This window comes from Haemorhous mexicanus, chromosome 15 (assembly GCF_027477595.1).
Source record: "Haemorhous mexicanus isolate bHaeMex1 chromosome 15, bHaeMex1.pri, whole genome shotgun sequence".
Classification (NCBI taxonomy): Eukaryota; Metazoa; Chordata; class Aves; order Passeriformes; family Fringillidae; genus Haemorhous; species Haemorhous mexicanus.
In genome coordinates, this window is record NC_082355.1 from 9,260,625 (window position 1) to 9,278,395 (window position 17,771).

Consider the following 17,771-nt stretch of genomic DNA (forward strand, 5'->3'; position numbering starts at 1 on the left):
TCAAGAAAGCAAGTAATGTCAGAGTTCTGGAGCTGATTTTGAACTCATTTTAGTTACCATAGGAAACCTGTAATAAGACCTAGTGTTGTGTTCCAGCAAGACTGACCCAGCAAATCAGTGGGGCTTTGCTGTTGGGTTCAGTGGAAGAAAATCATGAACTCCAGGACTGCTTTAAGCTGTGGTGGGCAAAGCCAGTGTCTGTTGTACAGCTTCCCAGTTAGTCCTAATACTGGGGAATGGGCTTTCTGGCTTTCTCATTGACTGGAGTCCAGCCCCCTGAGGAAATTACTGGTGTGACACATCCATCCTTGCACTGGCTCCTTGTCAGTTAGCCCTGCGCATGAGAGGGACCAGGTGTCAGTATTTTGTTGTAACACATAATGAAATGAGAAATTAAAAGAAAATGCAAACCTTTTTGTCCCCTGTGAGGGAACACTCCATAATAGATCATGTTCTGAGGATTACAGAAGGCATTTGAAGAATTGCTGCTGTGATCAGTTAATCAGGATCTTTCAAACCTTCTGTGACATTCTTGAACATCTTTCAAGCACATCTGTTTGGTTTACAAAACCATTATCTGCCAGATCAGAAAATCCTTTGCTAAATGCAGAGAAGGAAGAAAACAATCTTGGTTTTGATATCACACCATTCATAAGTGTTTAATGGAAAAAATATTTTTCTTGGCTCCATGTTTATGGAAGGGAAGGAACTTATTTGCAAGAGCAGCTATTCATCCTTCTAATAACTCTAAATTTAATTTGATGCAAAAACCACAAATGAGAATGTTGCAGACCTGGGTATTGCTCAGTTTTCAAAATTACAGTTATTGTATTTAATGTTTAGATAACTGCTGACATTCAGCTGGAAATTCTTAGAGGTCATGAAATGGCAAAGAATCCTTCAGTTATACCTGTAGAAGTTTATTAGTGCCACATTAATTATTAAAATCTAGTTAATATGTAAATGATTGCACATCCACAAGTGACATCCCAGTGGAAATGTGGCATTGTGCACATTAAGTAGTGTGTTTTTCCTGAGAGTATTACAAAGTAGAGGCAGAGTTGTAGGAACTCAAACCTAAGCTTTAGACTTTCCAAGAAACCTCAGCTTTTGGTCTGCACCACGCATCTTCAGTTTTCAGTATGAGACTCATACCAGAAAAATCTTCAAGACTTTTAAGGTAATTTTGTCTGAAATTAGCAATGCCAGGCTTGGCTTAGAAAATATTCATGGATGTGCTAAGTGCCATCTGCATTTTATCTAACTTACATTATTTGAAATGTTACTTCAAGTTATGTCCATTCTTTGTTGCACATGTATCTATCTATTTTTTTAAAGTGGCCCTTTAGGGGATCACTTCTGCCTAATACATGCTTCATACTGTTGGGTAGTGAAATTGAGCAATTACTCATTGGTGGATTTAATTTCACAGGAAATATTCTGATTATTTTTTTATTTGTTTTTTGCAATTGGATAGCTAACACGGCATTGAGCAGTAAATGCAGAATTTAGTAAAATAATACTTAGCTGCCAACATATGCTATCAGTCATGTGCAGCTTTTTAAGCTTTTTCTTATTGTTGCTAAATTGAAACTTTAATTACCAGCTGGCTGCTATGTAAATCCCATATATGAGTAGGCTCAGGGATAGATTTAAGGTCCAAAACAAAAACAGTCTGCAGCTGATAGATCTGGGGTAAAAACTTATAGAGCACAGAATTAGGAATCAAAATATCACTTACAGAATGAGCAAAATATGTTTAGGAACATACTATAATCTCCACAAAACAGTCATGGTGTGTGCATGTGTTTTGCTGTTGTTTTTTTTAATTTAAAAATTCATTAACTTTTTTTAACATTTTGGTTTGATTTGATTTGACTGGTTTTTTAAACAGCAGTTGCTTGTAGTCAAACTCAAGACTCAAACTCCAGTATGAATAACTCACCATGTGTGAAGTATTAAAGGATTCCAGGCTATTTGGAAAGGAAGCTTTCTTAGATTTTATTACAAATTCCCAAACAGACACGTACTTAAAACAGGGCTGAATTACACTAATTTTTAGTCAGTCACCCTAGTTTGAGGTAACATAGTTTACTCAAGCAACATATACAAATTATATGAAATTGCAGGCTTTTAAAAAGAGAAAGAAGGTCAATTCATAGAATCAAATGAATGAAATGGAAATTTTTTTTTCAGAAAATTTAAATATAGGGATGGTGGCCTCTTTAAATGTCCCATTCACTTGTATGGGTTTTATGGACTGGCTCATATTCCCTGTTAATAAATTAACATACACAAAGAAATTATTTGAAGAGTTAACTTTAGGAATGTGGGCTACAACAAACAAGAGATAAAATTCTGATATGGATGATATAAAGTGCCATGCCTGAAGATGAATGTTATGCTTTGTAGGCTGAGGGCTTTGGATTGAAAGGAAACCCTGGCCTAACTGCAGCTGGTTGCAGGAATTGCATAAATGAATGAGAGCTTTCTCCTTCATGGTTGCTCTCCGTATCACCCAAACAGCTACTGGAAAAATAATTTAAAATACATATTGTAAACTCAGGCATTGGTTTTGCTGTAGCTAATGTATTTCCCCAAATGAAAAAGTCTGGAAAATCTATTGCACTTCCAAAGTATTTAAAGTTTGTCAGTAGTAAACATGGTTCCTGTGAAATCAGACTTCCAACAGAAGCTATGAAGCAATGTCAAACCTGCTCAAACCCTGGTTAGAAACTTCCCATACCTGCAGTTTTGACCTTTGCCAAGTTTAGCATTCCCATTAGGTTGCATCAAATTGTAGAGTTGGTTTTGTGTTGTGAGTCACATCCTATGAGGAGACCCCCCAGACTGTCTCTTCAGAATACATAGTGCAGATGTGATCTCTGTGCTGCCTCCCGCAGTTCCCTGTGTGCCTCAGGAGAGAGAAGAAATCTTCCTGTGATTTCAGGAGAAATCCTCCTGATTTATAACAAGAAAGAAATTGAAAGACATGCTTGAAATATATGGGGGTACTTAGAGGAGTAAATGAGCATTAATGAGTGGGTTTAAAAATCTCCTTTCGTAAGGGACAAAAGGAAGTAAAGCAAACTAAATAAATACTAGAAGCAATAAGCACGTAATAGCATGTGCCTGCTTCTGGTACCTCACCAGACATTCCCAAAGGCTGCAAAACTCTAATGAGGACTGAAGTGCTGTAATACAGAACAGGTGACCACTGATAAGGTAAGAAAAAAAACCACATCCTCTTGTTGGGATGGAAGAATTGCTGGAGACAAGTGTCTGCTTTCTCAGAGATAGGCTCATGTTTGCTGGCTTAAGGAAGGAGCAGCAGCAGCTTTGACCCTGTTTCAGTGCAGAATAGTCCCAGCACATCCCTGTAATTGATGCTTAAGGGATGCTTAGGGTGTCCTTCATTTCTGTACTTGGGGAAGAAACAAATAATCTCATTTAATGGCAGAATTAGAATCACAGAATAGTTTGGAAGGGACCTTAAAGCTCATCTCAATCCAACCCCCTGCCATAGGCAGGGACAGCTTCCACCAGACCAGGCTGCTCCAAGCCCCATCCAACCTGGCCTTGAACACTTCCAGGGATAGGGCAGCCACAGCTTCTCTGGGCAACCTGTGCCAGGGCCTCACCATCCTCACAGGGAAGAATTTCTTCCTAATATCCAATCTTAACCTCCCCTCCTTCAGTTTAAGGCCATTCCCTTTGTCCTGTCACTCCATGCCCTCATGAAAAGTCCCTGTCCAGACTTCTTGTAAGCCCTCTTGAGATAGTGGATAATAATAGGAATCCCAAATAGTGATCAGTATAAAACAAAAATAGAGCTTACTAGTTGGTACATTCCTGTTCTCCCAGTATGAACAATGTTTGAGTCTTGTGTTTGAATTTTTTTGGGCTAATATCCCTTTATGACCTGCCTTTTATTTTGCATATTTGTTTGCAGTGATGCTATCTCCATCTGTGTTGCAAAGCTCACTTTTCTGCAGCTTCTCTGTGATTTCCCAGCTGTCCTGTTATTTCCCACCTCATGCTTTTCTTTTCAGCTGAACCTTATTCACAGTGAAATCAGTAATTTAGCCGGCTTCGAGGTGGAGGCCATTATCAATCCTACCAATGCTGACATTGACCTTAAAGATGACCTAGGTAAATGGGGCATGGGTTGACACAACTAACGGTCACATGGAAATTATGGAACCCAGAATTTACTCTCTCGGGCTTTATACCTTTAATCAGAGCAGAAATTCAAATCTTGCAGGTCCTCTTTGTTGAAGAACTATATTCAAAACACTTTTTGACCAATTCTGAACACTTGCAGCTATTGCTAGTCTTCAAGCTGATTTCAGTTCAAAAATTTTAAATTCTTTTCCATAATGATCATATGTGACTGTTAGCTATTTTGGGGGGTTTCTTATTTGGATACTTTGAGGACTAAAATACTTTTTTGTCAGGTTTTTCTCAAAATAAGCAGTTTCTCCATTCTACCTCCAATCTGAGGGGTTTTATTTCAATTCTTAAGAGTAGGCTTAAAAATTTTGGTAAGGGCTTATTACTTTATTAGCTGTCCCCAATTTTTCCATACCTTGATTTGATGTTTAATTCAGTCAATAATTTGTTTCCATTATGTTTTAATTCTTCCCTGTCACTTTTACATTCAGCTGGAAACAAATATTGATATTATACCAAGAGTGAACTATCATGGGTGGAGAATCACTTTTGAAGCTTTTCTCTTGTTTCAGATTGATAAGAAATCAAAAAATCCTTCTTTAATAGAAGTTTATTCTTCAACAAAACAAAAATTGCCTTTCATGCATTATCTACTGCATTCCCTTCTTATTTGAGTAGACCTGCTGTATTTTTTTGAAACTTCCTTAATGGAATACAATCCATAATTCTAATACAGCTGCATTTCCTATGGGAATATAGAAAAGTAACTTCGCAAGAAAAAAGGTCTAAGAAGGCTAATTTTTATATCAGCCTTTCTTAGAAATACATGTATTTCTGCAGGTATCTTAGCCATTCCAGCATATAATTAAAATATTTGCCTTACTTTTAAACTATACAAACAATTTGTATATTTTAAAGCAAATTCTGTACAACCCTGGCTGCAAATACATTGTTTCCTCCATGTGAAGGAAACTGGTATTTTTAAAAACAAAATGATGAATGGCTTTATATATGAAAATCAGTGGCTGTCAGCTAATTAGTGCTGACAAAATGGAGAAACTAATTATTTTGTTTGTCTTGATGATCCTGAATTTCTCTTTTTTAAACAGATTCCATATTTTAATGTCATGCTCTGTGGGGAACTGGTTGTTCTAGGTTTCTGCAAAGTGAAATGGGGCATTAGCTGATTTTAAAACTTTGGAAATGATCTCATGTGATTGCTCTGACTTGTCATTTTAACATTTATTTGATCATGTCGTACTCAATATTCCTCCTCCTGCTCCCTACACCCCTTTCTCTACACACACCTGCACACACAACTCAGCATTCTCCTTTGGCGCAAGGTTTGGAGATGTAAAGGTAGGAAAATATGGACGTTGGTACATGTGTAAATGTAGAGCCTGTGCTGGGTCTCTGTCCAACGTGGTTGATATACATCTGTTTACCTGTTGTAGTTGCAAGTTGTACAGGCTGACATTGCCACGATCGACAGTGATGCTGTCGTTCACCCGACAAACTCTGACTTCTACACCGGTGGTGAAGTAGGTAATGGCAAGTTCAGTGCTGCGCAGTTCGTATGTGTGTGCATGGTCAGCAGCCACCAGCTTGTTGTAGCTATGCAGATCTGCATTCATTTCTCACTTCCAGCAGTCCCCACTGATCGTAACAAGACATGAACAATTACAAACCTAGTGGGCATTTTTGGTTTTTGTTGCCAAATCAGCCTTTCAGAAGTAACCATGGAGTGCACCACCAAAATTGAAGTGCAGGAACAGTGCGTTAAAGGCAGGCACGTGACCAAGGAAAATACATTACAACATTGTTGGTTTGACACGTGCCTGGTTTGATTGTGGTTTGAGTCTTGATCTTTAGATTTTAACCAGTTCCAGTGCACACTCTCCATGCCAAGTTTCAGATGATCATATCTGGATTCACAGGCTGGATCTAACCTATTTGTATTTTCCAAACTCTTAAGATTATCCTTACGGACCGATGACCTTCCTAGCCCTGCTCCACGGTCCTCACACCCACAAGCCCAGGCTAGGGCTGCACACACATCGCTCACCTGAGCAACAAAGATGAGAGAAGGCATGACCTGGAACAGGACAGACCTCTTAATTCAGCCATCTTAACTGTCCCTTGAGTAATTCTTCTCCTAGCCTTTCTCTTACCCCTCTAATACACAGAATTTTTAAGGATTTTATAAAAGGATAGGAGTACTTTGATTGAACTGCCTTGGTAATTTGAGAAGGCAAATCAGTACTTGGGCCAAATGTAGAAGTTGCTGGCACTGCTTAAGAACAAGTCAGCTGATCCCAGCCTCTGTTCTGCATCTCATCTTGACCTCACCATCACTGTGAGAATGGGCTCCCCCCATGCCGAGGCCTTGTTTTCAGTACTGACTAGGAGGGACACACGTCCTGCACCACCTGTTTTTCTGAAAGGGCTGCATTCTGAGGAACTAGCAGAGAAATATAGCTCGGGTCGACCTGCTGGGGCAGACGCACTGTGACTTTGCTGGCTAAATAATATGCAGAGTGTCATAGTAGCCTGTACCTGAAGAATATGTTTCCAAAGTCTGTCAGACCCATTTAGCCAATGTGCCTGTCTCCTACCCTGTGACAAAGAAATGCTTTGCTACTCTGCAAAGAAAATTGTCTCTTGAAGTTGGACTGCTCATTCCTTAGTGTAGGTTCCTGTTGCCTCTGACTGCTGTAAGAAAGAATAGAAGTGCACAAATGCTTAGCTTCCAATGATTAACTTTTACCCATCTAAATTTTTTTAAAATTTTTTTTTGTTTTTTTTTTTTCCTAACAATTTAAGTGTACTGGGGGCTTATCCTGAGAATTTTAGAGCCTAAATTTCTGCTAACGCTGTTTTCAACACTGATACCAATGCCTGCTTGGAAAGCATGAGATAATGATCTTATTCTCATGGGAGTGACACATATTTATGCTTGTGAGCAAATAAGCTACTAACCTTGAAGCTGTGAAGCGAGACTTCCCTCAAGAAACTTGCTAGTGTAGTGGAAAATAGTTAAATACAGTCTGTCCTTTACCAGATTAAGCTAATTTACAACATAGATGTCAAGTATGATTTCAAGATAAATCCTCAGTATTAATCAGAAGAAGAGCATAATTGAGGAGTAAATGCATAATATTTCACTCATTCATACCAAATATTGCTTCTTCTCTTCTTTGTACCAGATCTGCAAGAAGAGAGCTCAGTGGAATAAACTGACATGGTTGTTCATTGCTTTTAATTATAAATTAATTCCCACTAGAAGGGAAAAAGCTGATCCTTCTGGATTGAATTATACCAAACTAGGCTAAATTTCATTAAATGTACAACAGCTTTGCAATGGCAAAGAAATTACCTACTTAATAGAACTTTGCTGTTCCTAGGTTCTGCACAAGGCTTAATTATGTTTCCCCTTGAAACAAGAGAAATTAAGGATTATGAATGTCATGGGTTTTAGGACTGATCAGAGTCCATGGACTCATGGGGAATATAACTGGCATATATATAAATATAAATAGGAATGATATGGAAATATATACAACAAAAATATAACTGGAATGGAAGACTGTTTCATTCCCTCCCCATCCCTTCTCAGTCAGAGTGATTTTATAAGACCCTGGAGTCCGCCAAATCTGCTGGATGGGCTCAGCAAAGGGCACAGGGTGTTGTGGTTTAGTCACTGCCTTTGAAGGGCAGAGTGCTTCCAAGCACCTGAGTGCTGCTCCGGATCTCCTTTCCCAGCACTCTCCTCAGACACCTTGCTGCTACAAATAAAGCCATTACTGTCTTTTCTAAGGGATTTGTAAGGTGATCCTCCTACTCAGTTGCACTGGGATAGGCAACTTTAAGTTCAGGAGATCCTTTGGAGTTTGGCTGAAGTATTTATATTTAAAAGCTTAAATGAGCACAAACAGCAAATTACTCTCTGACCTACACAGTCTGACCTTGCAATCCAGTTTTTGGCAAACCCTGTTGTGAACTAGTTATGAAAAAACCAAAGAAAACGCATAGCTTTTGTAATTGTCCTCAGCTTTTGTACCCCAAAAGCAATAAACTCCCATGAACAAAATAGACTCAGGGTCACAGAGTCAGTTTTTGAATGGAAAACAAATGTATTGTTTTCAACTTTGCAGTTTGGAAGAAATTTAGTAAAACAAAACAAAAGCATCTTGCAGTCTTCTTGGTTCCTTGGCTATATAACCTGGTTCAGTAACTGGAGCCTTGGAGGAGGGAGTCTGCTTCCTGGAACATATAGTATGTGCACTTCCATCAGAAATTGCATTTGTTTCCTTTCTTCATCAGTGGAAGTAAGGGGTGTCACCAAGTAAATGTCTAGATCTTTAGAGATCCTAGTTCTGAACTTTTGGAAATCAGTTTTCAAAGCAATATCTCAAATCAGAGCCTTTATTTGTCTACCTTTATAATTAATATGCACAGTGCAAAATTATGTGGGATGCTTATGTAGTTAGGAAAATGCTTTCTTGGGCTGTTTTTTCTTTCATTAATATTTAAAACTAGAGCTGCAAAATAAGATCTAAACCATTTAGTGATGGACTGCCTTTGTAAACAGCATACCTTTTGGCTGCCCTGATACACTGCACAGCTCTTCTCCTCCCAGAATAACTTTGTCCAGCTCCTTAGTTGTAGTTAGAGAAGTTCATTGGAGGAATGTGTTCCTTAGAGATTCTCCTTATTTCTGAGGCTCTTCCTCTTGGTTAAAGGTGGCTCAACAAGCTGGGCAGTTACCAAGTAAAGCAGCCCGCTGCACTCACGAGACTGTTTCATTCCTGGGGCCACCTGTTGGGGTCAGGGACCAAGATCAGGTGAGTTTCAAATTCTTATTGTGGCAAATGGCTCTTTAAAACAATTTGTAAGAGAAGAGGGGAAATTAATCCTATAGGGGAAGGAATTACAAACCTTCAACCACTGTTGAGCTAGCACATTCTTCTGGAACATTTCACACTAAGAGATGCTCATGAAAAGGAAGGAGGTAGGGATGTCATGTCAGATGTTTCTTGACAGTAAATTCAAGTCTGAGAATGTTAGCAAGGGATACCAGTGTGAGGTTTTTGGGTTGTTAGGGTTGTCTTTTTGTTCTTTCTGTTGTTGTTGTTGTTGTTTTTAATGACTAGCTAATTCTCAAGTCCCAAAAGGTTTAGATCTTACTTTGCAGTCCCCAAAAAATGTTTGGGCAGAAAACTCTAGAGTGATGTAACAAAAGCAAATTATGAGTCGCATGTCTGCTAAGATCAGAGGAGTAAACTAACAATTCTCTGTTCAGGGAGCACTTTGGAAAAGAAAGGTGGCAAGGAGTTTGTGGAAGCCGTCATTGAGCTCCGCAAAAAGAACGGGCCGTTGGACATAGCCGGAGGTGAGGCTGCGCTTCGGGACCCCCACCCAGAGCCCTGTGCCAGTGGGGCTTGGCTCACCCAGCCCAGCTCCCCCTGCAGCGCTCCTGGGGCTTTGCTGTCTGCAGGCAGCTCCCAAGGGCTGTGTGTTTGTATTCTCCACAGTTAAACTGCACACATTGCGTCTTAAGTAACCTTTACCTAAGCACCTGGGAAAAGGGCAGTGCTGTAGTGTTACAGTAGAGCCGGGCTGTTCACAGGTACGTGCATGCACATTCAGTGTTGATCATTAAGGGCACAGTTCAGAAAAGCAATTAATGAGATGCTTATTTTTGAGTCTGACTCTGTTAAACATCTGCTTTGCTGAAATGCCTCTTACTTTCACTGAACTTAAGCATATGCCTAAAGTTCAGCATCTGCTTGGGTACTTAGTTTAATCAGTGCCAAAATCATCACTATAAAAGCTTATGACTTTTTGATGCCTAGTTATCAAAATTTATGTAATCTCAGAGAAAAATCTACTATGTGAGTAATAAAGTTTGATAATGGCAACATATAATTTTACACCATCTGTGAAATTGCTGATCCATGTTGTTCATATAGAAGGCTGATTCTGCCATCTGTGTTTATGCTATAAAAATAAATACAGTGTGCACAGTTTTGTAAACGAATCCTAACTACAGCTGAAGGGGAGATGTAAGAATTCAGCTCTGACAGGAAAAATTACAACTGTTTACTTCTGGAGCTTAATACTTTGGGGGTTTCTCCCTTGCATTTTAAAGATTTTAATAAGTTTTTCTTGGAATTTTTGTTCTGTGAAAATATGCAGAATCAATTACTCACTTTTTTCTTTTTACTAACTTCTGAACAAGACTGCTGACCAGCCCAGACCAAACTGCTCCAAATAGGTGGCAAGTTGAAAAGAAAAGTTTCTTTTTCTCAGCTATTAGTGCATCCCTCAGATCTGGAGGTTGCTTGGCAGTCTTACTCCAGGGCAGCTCTGCACTGCACTGGGATAAACTGGCTGTTAGGAACTTGTTGGAGGACTCTAGTGCAGAACTAATACATCCATTTTTCAGTCCTTCATGTACCCAGGGTTCAGATTTCTCATTTCTGTGGGCATCCCTTTAATCTACCCATAACCAGAATGTTTACCTGGAATGTGACACAGAACAAGTCCATAGTTGGCTTTATCTTTTTTTTACTTCCCATTTCAGTGCATTTGCATTTGAAGTAAAGGACAGCTGCTCTTGGTAATGAACAGTTGTCCTCATCAGAATCCTAATGAGTTAATTAATGACTACCCTGGAAAATACTCCCTGAGAAATATTGAAGTTGGTCATGTGTATCAATACATTACTTTATTCTGTCAGGGATGATATCCACATTTCACATCTGACTAGAGATATGTCAGCTGCTTTTAATAGATTTTTCTTGGATTTATGATGTATTCTGAATCTGCCAACATTTTAGTTGCAATTATGACAAATTAACATTGCCTAACACTGAGGCTATTCAACATGTTGGGACTCTGCAAAGCCACAAGAACAGAAATGCTTGTGCTTCCATTGTCCTTCAAAATGTTCTGGTTAACCCCTGGTCAGGATCCATATGACAAAGTCTATTTTTTCTTTCCTGCAGCAGCCCCGAGATAGTATCCATATGTGATGATCATGTGCCAAGAGTTACCTCTACTATACTTTAATAGCAAAATGCCTCATAAACATTCCAGAATGGAATAGAGGATTTCTATAAGCATCTCTGTAAACCTGATTTTTTAATATTTTAAAAAACTTGTTGGTATTTTTATTATGGTTTTGTGAAGACATAAGTTACCATTTTATACCAATACTTTTGTGGGGTATTTTAGGGGCTGACTCTGTAAAGGCTCACTGTATATTCTTGTGAGATTTCAGATAGATGTTTTTCTTCCCTCAGCTTTTGATTAGGGCGGCTTGCTTCCCCCCACCTTTTTTTTTTTTTAACAAACCAAAGTTACAACTTTTTATTTGCAACCACAGCCCCGTGAGTTCGGAAATGACAGAGATCCTCCTCCCCTGGCTTCTGGCAGGCAGAGCACAGTCTGTTGTTGCTCTGTGATGGGAAGTGGTGAACCCAGAGCATGTTCCCCTGCAGAGAAGGAGGCCTCTCATCTGGAGAATCCCTGCCTGTCAGCAGTTTGTAGGCAGGGTCTGTTGCATCTTCTTAGTCCCCACATGTCCATGGTAATATTGTGGTGATAAGATATGATTAGCATGGTAAAAACTCTTTTTCATTTCTTTGTACATACAAGGCCTGGCCTGTTGTTACACAAACAATGTGAATCAAACACTGCAGATCTGTAAATGCGTTCTCTACACTCCTCTGTCAAGAATGTGATGAAAGAAAGAAACTAAGCCCAGCATTGTTCAAGTGATTTTGTATGACCCATACACAAAAAAGCTAAAATAAGGCCAGGCCCAAAGACTTGAAATCACACAAAATGTCTTCATTTTAGTTATTCAGAGACAAAGCTGGAAATAAGCCAGAATCTTAATTCACCTCTTTTTCATCCTTCCTTTGGGATTTGCAGAGCAGTAGTAGCTCTGAACTGCTCCAGTTTAAGCAGGGGTATGATCAGAAGCCAGCTGAACACTGTACATTTAGCAGGAGTAGCTGAAGGTTACTGGACCTCCTTGTGCCTATCCAGCATCCTGGTATTTATTGTATCTCTGCAGTAAACCCAACCAAAGCAGGATCATCCTTGTCTGGGTTTGGGTTCTAACAGATACTGCCCTTTTCCTTACCCAGTCCTAAATATGAATGTGCTTCCTTTGATGTCAGCCACGAATTCTTGCTCTCTCTCAAATAAGCTCGATCCTAGCTATGATTTATAAATTATCACAGCAAAATGCAGCTGGAAATGGAAAACACAAAGTCTCTGTAATCATGTTGTATTTTAAGGCTGTGTGATTTGTGATTTATAATCTAAAACATTCTCAGGGGCTAAGGGAATGTCTGTTGATTGTTTGCTATTTTAATCACATGTACACTCCTTTAATCCTAAAGAGAGGAAGGTAATTATGTTTCTTTTTCAATTCTTCCTAGCTGTTGTCAGTGCTGGCCATGGACTGCCTGCGAAATTTGTGATCCACTGTAATAGCCCAGGCTGGGGCTCGGACAAATGTGAGGAGCTGCTGGAGAAGACAGTGAAGAACTGCCTGGCCCTGGCTGATGAAAAGAAGCTGAAATCAATTGCATTTCCTTCCATTGGCAGTGGCAGGTAAGGTTGTCAGGCAAACCTGATGCCAAATAGGCCACATTCTCTAAGTGCCATCTGGTTTTCCAGTCCCTTCCCATGTACAAGACACATTGCTACAATGTGGCTTTTTTCTTCCTTGTTTGAATCAGTTCCCTTAAAGAAGAGTTTCAGGCAATGCTTGGAGCCTGCAGTGTTTTCCTGAGTACTAGTTTAGTGTTGACAGATATCATAGTGATCCCTGCAAATCTTAAAGCATGCAAATGGGATAAAGAGCATAAAATGAACTTTCAAGAGAATGTTAAAAGACTTCTTTCAGACAATTTATTCATATAAATTGTAGATGTGGAAAAGAACATGAAGAAAAGGGGGCTCTTTTGCCTGATTTTAGTGCATAATGAAATTTAGCTGTCTTACAATGGCCAAAAGACATGTCTTAGTGTTTGTTTAAGCAGCAAACCTAAAGTGCCTTGATTCTCAGGATTTGCAGAGTCACTTCAAGTTTTCATCCAAGATCCATAAGCTGAATTCCATATAGTTTACATCATGGGACTATTTCATTAAAAAAAAAAAAAAAAAAAAGAAGACGTTAAAAACTCTTGCCAAGGTCTTTGAAAGCCTCAGTCTAAAGTTCAGGTCCTCTGGCTCTGTATGCTCAGTGCCTTTGAAAGTCAGATCATGTTCTTAAGAGTCTCAGTCCAGACTGACTGCACCTTTAGTCTGAGGCTCCTGGGTGTGGGGTGCAGAGGGAGGTTGGGAGTACCTGGCCTTCACTGATGGCTCAGTAGGAAGACCAAGGGGCAAATCTAGGCTGAATTACACAGTTGTGTCTCTTAACCCTGAACAACTGACCCTCTTGAGTTTGCCATGAAAGAAGTTGGCTGGTGTACAACAAGAATATTTTTCCCATTGTGCTGTGTCGCAACACTAGATTAATTCTTGTATATTCTGTGGGCTAAGGCAGAAAACAGTGTTTGAGGTTTTGGGTGAAAGACAAGAAATAAAAGTTTCATTAGGATGCTAAATTTAAGCAACTTGCATCATAGAAATCTCCAGCTAAGGTTAATTTACATAGGTATCATTTTAAGGAGATAACTTGAGCAAACTTTGCAGAACAGTAGCAAAATAAAGCAGGGGATTCATAGTAACTTATTGGATTAGCTGTCAGGGTCACAGGCTGGGCAGTACAAAGAGAAGCTCTGAATCACTCTCTGGGAGAAACTCTATTCCTCCACGGAATAATGTGGAGAGTGCAGAGTGTCTGTGGAATTGGTTATGTAAAAGTGGGACCATGTAAAGTATCTTCCTCACAGCCCTGTCTTTTCTGGATAGCTCCCAGCAAAGAACCATTCCCAGCCCTTGTTGTCAAGTAGGTGATTGCTACTGGAAGATGATGAAGCCTTGAACAATCCTCAGGATTCATATTCTGTTCTGAAATTTGGTTACTGACAGGCAGGATCTGGGGCAAGTCCTCCACTTGGCATATACATGTCATTCTTACTTGAGCCAGTTAAAGTGGTGCTTTTAAAAGATGGAGAGGAATCCAAAGGCCTTAAGTAATATATGAGGTTATGTATTTTTCCTTATTTCCCCCCCCTTAATTAGAAATACTCAAACATAAGTTAATTTTGGAGAGAACATAATATATTCTGACAATACTCTCTACTTGTTTTTATGAAGTCAAAAGCATTAAAAAAAGAAAAAAATGTAAAGCTTTAAAAGATAACAAATGCCAAAGACACCACATGTATGCAGCTGTTCTAGTACAGGCATCTGTCAAGCAGACATCACCCAATAAACCCACATAAACAGTTTCATTCTCTTTTATAGTTGAGGAATGGGATTACATGAGGGCAGTTCAAATAAATCACGAGGGGAAATAAAATAGCATACTTGTAGCATTCATTGGGCCAGATGCTCAGCTACAGCCAACTTATGGAAAGCACAACTTGGGTTCTGTTCAGAGGTAGCCTGGAGTTCAGTCTGGTAGGGCCAGCAGGAGAAAAGGGAAAGGAGAGTTAGGGATTGAACAGGAACTCATCCTCTAAGAAGGGATTTCATTCTGATGCTCTGACTTTGATCTGAATTGACACTGGTTTGGCTAAAGTTCCAAACTGCCTTTTCACAAGAATTTAACTCAGACCCATAGATCAATGCATCAGGCTTCTGTTTCTTGGAGCCCACACATGGCCATCAGGCCAGCACTTTCCTGCTGATTTTTCTGCTCTCTCTCGTTTCTTTTGGGAGAGGTGTCCTGAGCAATGGATTGTTATCAGCTTGCCTGGCACTGTGCCTTCCTTTCACCAGGCCACTCTTCTTTCATGTGCCCTGGTGTGACTACCCTGCCAGAACACTTGGAAGTTGTGACTTGAGAGGCCCCTGAGAACAGTTCAGAAACAGTGTATGTCCCTGGTTTGATGCTGCCCTGCATGACAGTTCAGGAGCAAAGTTCCTGGAAGATTTCTGCACTGTATGCCAGGATGCAGCATTCATAAGTAACCTGCAAGTGCCCAGGTATGGAAGCTGCTCACTCCTCAGCAGCTCCTGTTCAAAACTGCTCTCAGTTGATTAACTTCTCACACAGCTGATTATCCCTGACCAGCTCATTTGGCTTTGGAATAATACAAGTTTTGCTCACAATGCTTTTTCCTTTTTTTTTTTTCTTCTTCAATAGAAGAAAAAAAGCAGGCATTTTCAAAAAAGAAAAAACAGTGTAAGCTATTTCATGCCATCATTTTAGAAATACCACAAACATTATCTTCAAGACAGCCCATACAATATCACATTGCAGGCAGGACTGACATAAAATTGCTCTCTGAGAATGTTTTTTGATAAGGCAATGTGCAGCAAGTGGGCCATGACACAGGCAGTTGCCCTTCACATTTGGTGTGTTGCAGCACAAAATAAGAGGGAGATTACATTTTATTACCAGTGTGGTGCTTCAGTAAGCAAGTGCTGAGAAATGTTCACCTGTTAGTGCCAGAGGTGGATTTAGTCCAGCTTCCTTGAACTGCTCAGGAAATGCTGAGAACCTCATCCATCTGTGTAATCTGTAAATTATTTGTAGTATTAGTAGTACACACTTTATAATGGGGAGGATTAACTACCAGGTATCTGTAAGTGCATGTCAAGGAACCAGGTGTGTTCAACAGGCTCTTCCAGGTTCTTTTTGGGTGCTACTCCTAAGAGAGTGATCATGTCCCATCACCTTCAGACTGACTATGGAGTGCACATCACTGAGGCTGGGGGAGGGCTCAGAATTTGGCAGGGTAAAACCGTGGTCTGGGTGAGTACTAGTACTTCAGGAGTAACACAGCAACAAAGTTCAGGCCATGTTCCAAGCAGTTGCCAGGTGCAGTTCCAGGAGTTTGCCATGATCGATAAAGTTCAGGTCATAGCTTTGTTCAGACCATTCTACTTGTGCTTGACTTGTTTTAACAGTACATGAATCTTTCAGACAAGGATTCCTAGATAAAAATGTGAAGAAGTTTTAAGAAAGACTGTCAGGTTAGGTCCTGTAAAATCCTATGCTTAGTCACCATTAGTAGTGGTAAGACTTTTTACTTTGGGTCTTTTCATGTTTCATATTCTATATCAAGTTCTCTGTCCCTTTTTACTTTTCTTTAACAGCTGTTTTGCTTTCAGGACAGGTTTAATTTTGCAGCTCCAACACATACACTGCTTTCCAGAACACTGCAGGCTCTTGATTCACTTACCTGTTAAATGAGAATAATTGACCTATCAGATATCATGAGGTTCAACCCAACAGTGTGTGTAGACTCTGTATTCATATTTTAGGAATGCTTTTCTTCTGTTGGAGCATTTTAAATCTTGCCTAAATCAACAACTTTAATTCACACTGTAAACACTGGCTTTGCAACTTTATTTGCCATGAGATGTTGGAGAAAAGCTGGAGCCTTCCCTGGGAGGCTAAACCATCACAAGTTGGTTCAGCAAGTTTTGATTTTCTTTTTTTTTTTTCTCTCTCCTTCTAGAAATGGCTTCCCAAAGCAAACAGCTGCTCAGCTGATCCTGAAAGCCATCTCCAGCTATTTTGTGTCTACAATGTCCTCTTCAATCAAGACAGTGTACTTTGTGCTCTTCGACAGCGAGAGTATAGGGATATACGTGCAGGAAATGGCCAAGCTAGATGCCAACTAAGCCTAGAAAGCTACAGTACCAGCCCCCTCTTCCACCCATCAGCATCCCCAAATCCTTAAATCATTGTGAGGCAGAGCATCCCTTATTTTAAATTTTGCTCCTCTAGGGAAATAAAGGTGGGGGTTTTGTTGTTTTGTTTTGGATTTTTTGTTTGTTTTGTTTTTCCTCTCTAAACTGTTTTTTGTTGGCACTGATAGTTGGCATTACTGCTGTTAATGCACTGTTATACCAGGCATCGTCTGAAGTTAGTGTAATCTAGAAGATTTTATAGTTTTATTTTAATGAAGTATGGATTGAAGCAGGAAGCTATTAGGAGTATGTAGTCTTTTACTTGTGAAAGAAACAGGCCAACCCTATTTTGTAACTGTGTTGTGGTGCTTTATCAATACATCAAGTGGCGTTCCTTTCATTTTTTAAAAGAACAGATGCTATAAACCTAATTTGTGTTTGTTTATTGTCTTAATGATTCTGGAAGAAAAAAAAATACAGAAACCCTGTCATCCTTAATTATATTTACAATTTTGAAACTGTGTGAATTGATTTAGTAAAATGTTTGAACTGTTGCGCTTGGTGTACTTGAATTGATTTTTCCTTTAAGCCTTTATTTTTTAAGTTCTGAAAAGTTAGCTCTGAGACGGATGAGAGCCGCTCAGAATCAGTGACCTGGAAGCTTGTTTGGATATGCTGGGCATCTTCCGTGTGCTGGCTGCATGTGAATGTGCTCAGTGACACTCACAGCTGGAATTTTTCCTGAGTGTGTTCACCCTTCCCAGGTGTTGCTTCAGATCCTCCTGTTCAGAATCTGCCCTAATTGCCTATGCAGTTTGGGA

General features: G+C 39.6%; 1 protein-coding gene across 11 annotated transcripts in view; it reads left to right on the forward strand.

Moving 5' to 3' along the window:
* The window catches only part of LOC132334424 (core histone macro-H2A.1), a 42,883-nt gene extending 25,379 nt beyond the window's left edge, over positions 1–17,504 (forward strand). For 3 of the 11 annotated variants that reach the window (XM_059860488.1, XM_059860485.1, XM_059860484.1), the window contains 4 exons: positions 4,053–4,152; positions 9,476–9,565; positions 12,630–12,804; positions 16,776–17,504. In XM_059860488.1, coding sequence (XP_059716471.1) covers positions 4,053–4,152; positions 9,476–9,565; positions 12,630–12,804; positions 16,776–16,941 — 531 coding nt within the window. In that variant the 3' untranslated portion in view covers positions 16,942–17,504. Of the gene's footprint in view, positions 1–4,052; positions 4,153–5,627; positions 5,719–8,915; positions 9,018–9,475; positions 9,566–12,629; positions 12,805–16,775 lie in introns of those variants that run through there. The other 8 variants (XM_059860487.1, XM_059860486.1, XM_059860490.1 and 5 more) reach the window with 5 other exon arrangements.
* The last annotated feature ends 267 nt before the right edge of the window (positions 17,505–17,771 follow it).